This window comes from Zootoca vivipara, chromosome 7 (genome assembly GCF_965207765.1).
Source record: "Zootoca vivipara chromosome 7, rZooViv2.hap1.1, whole genome shotgun sequence".
NCBI classification, from domain to species: domain Eukaryota; kingdom Metazoa; phylum Chordata; class Lepidosauria; order Squamata; family Lacertidae; genus Zootoca; species Zootoca vivipara.
In genome coordinates, this window is record NC_142590.1 from 7266651 (window position 1) to 7277817 (window position 11167).

Below are 11167 nucleotides of genomic sequence, written 5' to 3' on the forward strand. Positions count from 1 at the left end.
AGGGTTCTGTCCTCTCCCCCATGCTTTTTAACATCTATATGCAGCCACTGGGAGAGATCATCAGGGGGTTTGGGCTGGGTGTCCATCAGTATGCTGATGATACCCAGCTCTACCTCTCTTTTAAATCAGAACCAGTGAAGGCGGTGAAGGTCCTGTGTGAGTGCTTGGAGGCGGTTGGAGGATGGATGGCGGCTAACAGATTGAGATTGAATCCTGACAAGACAGAAGTACTGTTTGTGGGGGACAGGAGGCGGGCGGGTGTGGAGGACTCCCTGGTCCTGAATGGGGTAACTGTGCCCCTGAAAGACCAGGTGCGCAGCCTGGGAGTCATTTTAGACTCACAGCTGTCCATGGAGGCACAGGTCAACTCCGTGTCCAGGGCAGCTGTTTATCAGCTCCATCTGGTACGCAGGCTGAGTCCCTACCTGCCCACTGACTGTCTCTCCAGAGTGGTGCATGCTCTAGTTATCTCTCGCTTGGACTACTGCAATGCGCTCTACGTGGGGCTACCTTTGAAGGTGACCCGGAAACTACAACTAATCCAGAATGCGGCAGCTAGACTGGTGACTGGGAGCGGCCGCCGAGATCACATAACACCGGTCCTAAAAGACCTACATTGGCTCCCAGTACGTTTCCGAGCACAATTCAAAGTGTTGGTGTTGACCTTTAAAGCCCTAAACGGCCTCGGTCCGGTATACCTGAAGGAGCGTCTCCTCCCCCATCGTTCTGCCCGGACACTGAGGTCCAGGGCCGAGGGCCTTCTGGCGGTTCCCTCATTACGAGAAGCCAAGTTACAGGGAACCAGGCAGAGGGCCTTCTCGGTAGTGGCACCCACCCTGTGGAATGCCCTCCCACTAGAGGTCAAAGAGAACAATTACCAGACCTTTAGAAGGCATCTCAAGGCAGCCCTGTTTAGGGAAGCTTTTAATGTTTGATGGATTTCTGTATTTTAGAATTTCTGTTTTTTTGGAAGCCGCCCAGAGTGGCTGGGGGAACCCGGCCAGATGGGCGGGGTATAAATAATAAATTATTATCATTATTATTATTATTATGCTGACCCCAGAGCAGAAGGGGCACCATTGCCGGATTCTGCAAGTGACTAGGAGGTCATGTTTTCCACTATCTCTACACTGTAAATACTATGCACAATAAAACCCTTAAAGACAGAACGGACTTGGGTGTGTTTACTCGGGAGTAGCCACAACAATCCCCTGACACTGCCCTTTGGGTGAATCAGCCTATTTCTGCTCCATGTCACTTTTGCAAATGTTCTTTTTCATCCACAATATTCTGCCGCTAATTTTTATTTTTTTAATATGATTTTTATTCATTTCTTTTTTAACACAATATTTCAGCATACCAATAACAAAACAAATAAATTCTTTGCTCTACTGAGCTTGTGACTTCCCTCCATCCCTTCAACCAGTTTTTAATTTTCAAATCTTTATATCCTCTACTTCAGACCTTTATATCTTTATGATCAATTCTGTCTCAATGGTCTATAAAGTTTTGAGATTTAGTTTTTTCATTGCAGAATTTATATCATTCCCGCTAGTGTCTTCATATTTTTACAATAATTATTCATATACCCAATGAATTTACTCCAATCTCTTTGAAACTTTTTGTCGTCTTGGTTCTGGATCCTGCCTGTCAGTTTGGCCAGTTCCGCATAGTCCATAATCTTCATCTGCCACTCCTCAATCGTTGGTAATTCCTGCAATTTCCATCTTTGAGCTAATAAAGTTCTTGCCGCTGTTATGGCGTACATAAATAGTATTTGGTCTATCTTTGCAATTTCTTCTCCCATCAAACCCAGCAAAAAACTCTCAGGTTTTGGGGGGAAGGTATATCTAAACAGCTTATTTTTTTAACAAAATCCACATTAGCTTGGTTTAGGGAAGTTTTTAATCTGTGATATTTTAATGTATTTTGCTATTTGTTGGAAGCCGCCCAGAGTGGTGGGGGAAACCCAGCCAGATGGGCGGGGTATAAATAATAAATAATAATAATAAATAATAAATTGAGTATAACTGGCTGGATGTTACGTGCTTGTGCGTTGGGGTTGTTTGTCACCACCCTCTCCTTCCTTTCCTCTCCCGTGTTACTGCTAGGAAGCGATCAGAAGTTTCTTTAAAAAATAAATAAAAAATTATTGTTCATTTTATAAGAACAGACAAACAAAAACACAAAGGAAACAACAAACAACACATAATAATTCTTACTAATTTCTACTTTTCCTTAACAGGAAGCGATCAGAAGTTTCGTTTCCATTGTCAAACCATAAAACTGTAGCTAATTTTAACTATGGTTTACAGAAACAAGCCAGCTTCGTACGCTGCAGAATGAAGTTGCTTTTATTTCCTTGTCACATAATTAGGATTAACCATGGTTTGCCTAGTCGGCAGGTTAAACTACATATAATTTAACAGAAGCAATAGCTACATTGGAGGAAGAGGGGAAGTTCGTGCACACAATGCTAAGCCCGCGTTTAGAGTTGTGTCCGTGTTGGGCCATTTAAATATGCATTTCCTGTTTGCACCAGTATTCCTTCCTCTTCCCAGGAACGCAGGCACCCCACATCGGCGTTCCCTCAGCGTGGAGGACATTGGCTCCCCCAACTTGGCGAGAGCCGTCGGGCGGGTGGTGGAAGTTTTCCCAGACGGAACAAGCCAGCTTGAATTGCAGCGCCGCCCAGAGGGCAACTTCGGATTTCGTGTCTCGTCAGGAAATGGCCGTCCTGATACAGGTATATGTTCAGTGTAGGGCGGAGGTGCGGAATCTCAGGCCCAGGGCCAAAGGTGGCCCTCTGTGCTTCTCTTCCTGGCCGCCTGAGCTTTTCCCAGGTCCCACCATGCCCTGGCCCTCCCCTCCCGTGTTTTTGCCTGGCTGGAGTGTGTCCTTGAACTCTGATGTTAGGCACAGAATGTCCAGAGTGAGGAATTAGCTCTTTGTTGTAAAAAGTAGACTTATAAGTTAGGGAAAGGCATGTCCAACTGCCCTTTGTCGCTCAGCTACTCCTAGGCGGGCACCTGTTTCTACTGGGAAGCAAAGACAGTTGAAATACTCCCCAAACATAAAGGCTTCATCCCTGGTCTCCCATAACTCTCAGTACACACACTGTTTTGGGGTGCCCTGATGCGCAAGAGTGCAACAGGAGCAGAAAAGCAGATTGTGGAACACTCTCTTGTTATGTGAGAGTCCCGATTCAGCCTTTTTTTTAGGCTAAGCCTGCGACAAAGTGGGTCAGGTGGTGGGAATAATTGAACACAGATGTTTCCACGTTCTTTTCCCAGGCAGGCTCCTGAGAATGTTGCAAGATTTGTGGACTAAGATGACAAATGTTTTTCCTGGCCTTAAGCACTCTGGCTCCAGGAATTAAGTGTTTTCATTGCACTGCCCTGAACTTCTCAGATCCTGTCCCCACCCTAAGAGGTTTCAGATATTATTTGGGGTACAGCCGAAGCTGATCAGTGTCTGTTCCTGGCTCCCACTTTCCCGGAAGCTTTTGTGTCATTAAAGAGGTAAAACCTTTCTACAATATATTTGGAGAAGATTCTTCCCAGCCCTTATCCTGTTCCTCTTATCCAAAACTTTTTCTCTTGTGCGCACCTTTGGAATTTGCTTCCTCTGCCCAGCTATGAAATATATATTAAGCATAAACTAAACCTGGAGGGGACCTGCTTGATCATAGAATCCATGCGAACTAATATCGGTGTACTGGAAGAAGCAAAGATCACCAGTGTTGAAGCAATGATTCTTCAACATCAACTTCGTTGGACTGGTCATGTTGTGCGGATGCCTGATGATCGTCTTCCAAAGCAACTACTCTATTCCGAACTTAAAAATGGAAAGCGTAATGCTGGTGGTCAACAAAAGAGGTTTAAAGACTGTCTCAAGGCAAATATTTAAAAATGTAGTATAAACACTGGCAACTGGGAAACACTGGTCTGCGAGCGCTCCAATTGGAGAACAGCCTTTATCAAAGGTGTCATGGGTTTTGAAGATGCTCGAACTCAGGACCAAAGGGAGAAACTTGCTAAGAGGAAGGCACGCTTGGCAAATCCACACCATGATCAACTCCCGCCTGGAAACCAATGTCCCCACTGTGGAAGGACGTGTGGATCCAGAATTGGCCTCCACAGTCACTTACGGACCCATTGTTAAAATCATGTTTATGGAAGACAATCTTTGGCGAGTGATCTACAAAGAAGAGAGCTCAACACACCATGCCAGTGTAGAAGGTCTGCCCCAAGGCACTTTATAACTAAAGCTTATATAGTAGTTCAAACGCAGCAAACAAAGGGTAATAAAACATCTTCACATATGTCGGGAAAGGTTACAGGTCAAGAGATAGAAAACACATATGGTGTCTTCCTGCTCTCCACTTCCCCTGCTATCACCTTGGGGGTGACCAGAAGTGCCTAGGCCTTTTGACGGTTTTAGGTCTCGGATGTCCCACGTTTCCCTAGCAACCTAGCCTTCAGTGGGAGAGAAGAGCATCATAAAATCCTCTCCCACTCCTCTTCCTGGGTCTCAGGATATCTTCAAGGATGCTTAATGCACAGATGGGATTTAAGATCATGCAGTACATAAAAAGACTGTCTTGATGCTTCAGCAGTCCTTTCCTAAAGCAGGAGGGGGAGGCAGAGGACAAGGCAGGAGTCTCACCACCAGCAACTTCCTTAGTTTAAGAATTACTGCTCAGGTTCCAGTTTCTCATTCCCAGTCTACCCTGAGCTGTTTGTGCGGACAGAGAAGAAAGGCACATGAGCAGATATAGCAGAGGCATTACTGAAGGGCATGTAGACACATTCCTGATGAGAGATGTGAGGAGAGAGCTCAGTCGAGGAGCTACAACCCCTTGATGCCTGCCTGTACACAGTCCAGTTGGCACATGGTGTTTCAGTGGAAACTTGGAATTGGGGTTTCAGCACCTTGATCCACTGCTGTAGGCATCTCTCATGCGCCCTGATGTACAGCCAGATGGACACCAGAGTTGAAGGAACCTCCAGATCGGCTGCCGCAACGAGGGCTTACTAAAACATTGTGCGCAGAGAATCATTCTTACAAGGGTAGCAGTTCATCTTGCATGTGCATCGATGAGCAGGTGTGTACATGTCTCGCCAGGCTGCAGTCAGTTAGAAGAGCAAGAGCAGAAGAGCTGGCTATCAGCCCAAGTGAGCCAGAAACAGGTGTGTAGTCAAAGCCAGGCTGGAGTCAAAATCTAAGAGAGGGAGCAAATTCCTCAAGCTCAGGAACCAAGCTCAAAGGGTTTTATAGGACCTGGTAATGCATGATTGCTCATTCGAGTTGGGTAAGCTGGTGCTGCAGTCTAGATGGCACCCTTGAAACCCAGAGCTCAGTCTGCCAGTCTTGCCTTGGGAACAGACCACCGATGGCACAGGAGGTAAGACACAGGATCCTATTTGCTGGGGGTCTTGGGTTGAGAGATGGCACCTTACATGCCACATGAACAGAAGCAGCTGGCCACTGTGCCTCTTCACTGAGTAGTAACATCATGCTTGGGAATGTGACATCAAGACTCTTCCATCCCCAAAATCTCTGGCTAGTGGGGACCATTTCATATGCTCAAACCAGGATCCATTGAGACCAATAAAAGGATGGAGAGGGAGTGATTCCGTTGCTTTGGAACTGAAACCAGGAGACTAGAGCTGCCTGCATGAATAGCGCTGGTTGCTTTTTAATGCTGTTTTCATTTTGTTTCCCCAACAGGCATCTACGTCCAGGAGATGGCAGATGCCAGCACAGCTAAACTGTATGCTGGACTCCTTGGAGTTGGGGACGAAATCCTGGAGGTGAACGGTGCCAAGGTTGCTGGGCTGGGCCTGGCCCAGATCAATGAACTTCTCTTGTGGGCAGACACCCTTTCAGTTAGAGTGCTGAGGCAGAGGCCCGTCCAGCGGTAGCAAAGAAGCTGAATGCTTTCCCTGCACAGTGCAAAGGAGCCTCTCGTGCCTACAGGGCCTGCCTGAGACTTGGAGCAGAGCCCAGTTCAAACCTCTGTACTAATGCCTTTCTGACTTGAATGTGGGCTGTGACACCGCCAGCCCTCTGGATGCTGCTGCAATGCAAGCCAGCGTGCGCGCTGAATGTTTAATTTATGCAAAGATATGGGTCTCTCTCTCTTACCCCCCTCCTCCTCCCCTGGCCACCCCTCTGCAACCAAGGAACAAGAATTAGCAGGGAGTATTTGGGCCCTGAGCTGCTTTCCTGCACATGCGGGGTAAAGTGACAGGCACAGCACTAAACCAATGTGTGACTAAGCTGTTGCCTTTCCAAATGCACCCATGTTTCCTCTATAAAGTTTGCTGGGTTGTCTCGAATTGATATGCTAAGCTTAAAAGACCCTAGGAGATATTTAAGGCACAATTTGACCTTGCTTATGAGTTTTGCTCTTCGTCAAATTGTGCATTTGTTCAGCGCGTTGAAGAAAAGTGCAGACAAAAATCCTAGGAACTGTAATTTACCCTTCACAGAGCTGCGATTCCCAACGCTTAACAAGCTACAGGTCCCAGGATTCTTTGAGGAAAGTCATGTGCTTTAAATGTATAGTGTGCACGCAGCCAGCCACACTGCCAACAAATATTCACCTCAGGAAGTTTCCAGGAGTTGAGAATCCAGTGAATCTGTTTCGGATAGCTATGGAAATGGCATCCCTGTGTGAAATAGCACGTAGCCCTTATAGGAGGTTGTAGCTTGCCTGGGCAGACTCCAAATCTCCCTCTGTGCTGTTAACAAGCATGTCTTACACCAGAAATGTAAATCACATTGAGATCTGTGCATCAGTTGTCCTGTTGGGGAGCTCAGGGTCCCTCTGTTGAAGAATCTTCGCCCGCCCACCTGCCCTTGCAAACTGCAATTTCTCAGTTTATTTACAGAAAGGATTGTAGGACTTGTTGGTCTTTAAAGGGGCTTGACATCTTTACCAGAGAGCCGTCAGCACCCTTGCAAAACATCTGGGTTCTTTAGAAGTTCACAACCGGTTTGAAATCGCTTCATGTTGGTGGTGTACATTTCCCCAAACTGCGGCAGCAACGATAGCTGAGTCCTGCTACCATGAGCAGCAGCCAAGCATTCAGTCTGGAAAGGAAGAAGGTTGGATGGCCTTGGTTTTCTTCTTACAAGCAGGCCAGAATCAAGGATTTGTGGCCCCTGCAGATTCCAGTGGCCTGTACTGTTCTGTACTTGGGGGAATTCTTCCTCAGTAGTTGCTAGGCAGCCCTATCTAACTCTAAAAAAGCTAACCTGGCCCTCATATTCCTACCCCCTTCATTTTCAGCCTACGACAATGTCCTAGCTCTCATGGCATGGTAAACTTGTGTCTGAGCTGTACCGTTTCAGTTTGAGGCTGGGGGCTCACTTGATTTAATGTTCCTCCATACAGAGGAAATCCCTGCACGTAGAAAACTAGTGTCCCTGGCATGCGAGTTTTCTACATGAAGGGATTTTTTTTTTGTTCAGTTATGTGACCACCGCTTTCATGTCTGAAATGGCACAGCCCAGAGTTGGGTTCACCCTAAGGAGGCAAAGGTCTGAATTTGGTCAGGGTGAAGAAGATGTGCCCTCTTCTTGTTGTGAGTGTTGAAACCATTTTGCTTTCCTACTAGCCCAAAATACCAGCTTCACCCCTGAGCCTTGCAGCTAATAGCTGATTGTGACAGGAGAGGATTCTCTTACGATTGTTGTGAGCACTTCCATGGGCTGCTCTCGACAGTGCTGGAAAGCCTCTCTACCTTGTTTTACTGTACAGTATTTCTCTGATTAAATTATTTTTTGAGAAAACTTTGTGCTCTTGGTCTTCAGTCGTGATGGAAGAGTGGTTTTGCAAATCGGCATAATCCTTTTTTTATCTTTGCACCCCCTCTGTGGGGTAGGCTAGCCATAATGCTGCTTTGCATTTCTTGACCTTTGTGTGTGTGTGTTTTTTAAAGAAACAAGCAGGGCTCCAGAAAGAAATGGCACCCACTATGGAAGAAGAATAAGAGGAGGAGGAGGAGTTTGAATTTGCTATCCCACTTTATCACTACCCGAAGGAGTCTCAAAGCAGCTAACATTCTCCTTTCCCTTCCTCCCCCACAACAAACACTCTGTGAGGTGAGTGGGGCTGAGAGACTTCAGAGAAGTGTGACTAGCCCAAGGTCACCCAGCAGCTGCATGTGGAGGAGCAGAGACGCGAATCTGGTTCACCAGATTACGAGTCTTCCGCTCTTAACCACTACACCACACGGGGTCCAGTTGCACATTTCTAAAGCCACTAAACGTTTCTGAAGTTCAGTTCAGCTCAATGGGAAGAACAGCTGAGAACAGGGGAGCCTGCAGAGCAGCTTTCAATCCAGGGTCCTCACCCAGCACCAGTGGCAAGCATCTTTGGGAAAAGGACCGAAGCCTACAGCAGGTGTGTGTTGCATCGCCGTCTATTGCACTATGCTGGGCTCACTGGAACTCGTAGCACCACAAGAGGAGAGCATGGAGGAGACATGCTGTAAGCCACATGCCATGTTCCGCTGGTGTTTTGTCAGGCTGATGGACTTGGGGAAGACCAGAGCCCAGTCGTATCCCCTACAACTGGCAGAAGAAAAATGTGGCCTCTTGATGGCTTCGCTGGAAGCCCCTGCTTGGTGCGCCAGATGAACTCATGGGCTTAGCTGTTCAGTACAAACGGATCATTTCGAGCAGGCAAGCCATTGTCTTGAGAGTCAAAGATTTACAGTTTATTTCCTGGCTTTTCCTCCGAGGAGCTGACGGTGGCGTTGCATGGTTCTTGCCGCTCCTTCCTTGCAATACTCATAAGGGGTGGGGGGCACCTATAGCTCTTGTGGCACAGTTTTATTAGTGAGGCCATCAGGGTTTTTGCTGTAACCACTTAGGGCTCGTGCAGCTCTGTGCCTGAATATTGTTTTTTGTCCCAGTGCTTTCTCCTGGACAAAAGGAAAAACACCCGCTTGGACACAAAAAGAAGTCTGGATGAGGCCTTTGATCCGTGTATTGGATAACAAATGACTATTCCCACCACTGCAGGCTTTGCTAGCTCTCCCCTTTGTGCCCCGTCTGATAAATGGCAATATTGAGCAATCTTGCCCTTCGACTGAAATGTTAATTGTTCGCTGAAGCAGGCAAGAGAGGCTCAGCAGCCTGAGATCACCAAAGAAGGATGCTGCTGCCAGATGGACAGCCGTGCTTCCAGAAGCTTCTTTCCTGAAAAAGGACCATGAAGGCAGCCCAATATTAACCCCATTTGCCTTTTGCGTAGGTTTTTGCTAACAGATGCTAGAAGCGTTTTGTTTGGACTGGATGTTTTAGGTTAAGATCTGAAGACCTGGCAGAGTGCTGTCTCACTACAGATCACACAGAGGCACAGGTGTGAATATTCATTCATTCATTCATTCAATTTATGAATCGCTTCCCATGCGGCATCCTGAAGCAATTTGCAATAATAATATATCATCATCATTATTAATTTTAGGGTTGCCATATTTTGAAGAGCAAAAGAGGCTGCTATGACAACTCTCATTTTAAATACCCCTACTACGGTATATATATGCTATAGAAGCTGTGATATATTGCTGAGGGGGGCAGTAGAAGAGACAAGGAAAACAATTCTTCAACCACCAGTTATGTCTAAAAAATCTACCCAGACAGAAAAAATTTCCCCTGAAAAAGAGTACGTGTCCTGGAAAAAGAGGACACATAGCAACCCTAGTTATATGCTGCCCATCTGAGTTGCCCCAGCCACTCTGGGAGGCTCCCAACAAAATATTAAAAACACAATAAAACATCAAATATTAAAAACTTCCCTGAACAAATGTAAGCAGTTAAAACAATGGCATACAGGAAAACAATTTTTGAAAGAGTCTGACCCAAATCCAAAAAATGATTTAGCTCCTAATTCTTAGGTCTGAAAGGGACTTCACCTGAGAAACCATGGTTGTGTTCCAGTGACCCTTTAGTCGATGGATCCCCTGCCTGGACCCAGCAAGGCTCTTGGGTCTGAATGTCCTACTTCTGCAAAGCATTCCTATGCCAAAGGTACCCAAATGCCGGCTGCTTTTCTCTGGAGCCAGCAGGGCCTTAAATTACTTATGGCAAGTTGCCGAGTGCGGGGGGGAGAGAAAGAGATTCACCCACTGGAACCCAGGTGCGAAACTAGGCTTTATTTCACATGGGTCAAAGACCCAGTCTGGCACACACTCACACCCCCAATGCACATTTGCACACACACAGCCTCAATGGCACTCCTCGGGAGGCTTCGCCCAGGGCAAACAACCTGGCTAGCCCCACCCTCCCATTTCAGCAATGCTGGAACCAAACCTTACATTGAGACTCTGCCCTATCCACTTACCTATGGTAAATGACCCTCTGTAAATGATCTCTCGTGCACACGCGAGCCAGTGCACATGTGCATCCTTTAGAGCACATACGGCTTTATGGCATTTAGCAGATTCAAGGGTGAGCACTTGACAGCGGAGGAGCAGGAGGAGCAAATTTTGGGGAGTATGATAGCTTCAGCAGCAACTATGATTTAAAATGTCTTTGGAGATATTTTTGTACTAACGATACAAGGGTGAGCTACCTAAAAAGCTTTCTTTAAAATGGTGAGCTTGTACCTGTACCTTGTACCTGTACCTCAGAGATGGCCATTCTGCTGTTTCTGCATGGCTGGGCGTGCATTGTGACTCGAAGCAGGTCAACCTAGAGCAGTGACGCATGCAGAGAGACAGTGGGAAGTTCCTTCCCAAAATCAGTGAATCATTCTCAGAAATTCAGCAGGCTGCCTCTTGTGGGATGGGTGCGTGGAACCTTTATAATTTATTGCAGCATGCTAGCAACAGATCTAGTTACAGGTAGGTAGCCGTGTTGGTCTGAGTCTTAGTTGGTCTTTAAGGTGCTACTGAAGGAATTTTTTTCTATTTTGCTAGCAACAGAGTTCGAGAACTGCTACATGCAATTGGTTCTTTTCAAATGGGTTTGGACTCGCTTAATGGACAATTTCCACTTGCTTTGGCAGCCATGCGTGATCTCCGTGTCAGAATAAACTCAAATGCCTCTCAGCGTTTGCCGTGCTCTAGCAGTACAGCCGCACGACATATACGCCAAGAAGGAAAATTGCTGCAGCCTCAATAGGCTTGTGAAGGTTCCTTCCTTTGGT

At 46.6% G+C, this 11167-nt stretch overlaps 1 protein-coding gene across 2 annotated transcripts in view; it reads left to right on the forward strand.

Moving 5' to 3' along the window:
• Positions 1-7803, forward strand: part of KIAA1614 (KIAA1614 ortholog) — a 41032-nt gene extending 33229 nt beyond the window's left edge. For both annotated transcript variants that reach the window (XM_060276625.2, XM_035123755.3), the window contains 2 exons: positions 2562-2746; positions 5734-7803. In XM_060276625.2, the coding sequence (XP_060132608.2) occupies positions 2562-2746; positions 5734-5927 (379 nt within the window). In that variant the 3' untranslated portion in view covers positions 5928-7803. The remainder of the gene's footprint in view (positions 1-2561; positions 2747-5733) is intronic.
• Positions 7804-11167: the final 3364 nt, after the last annotated feature.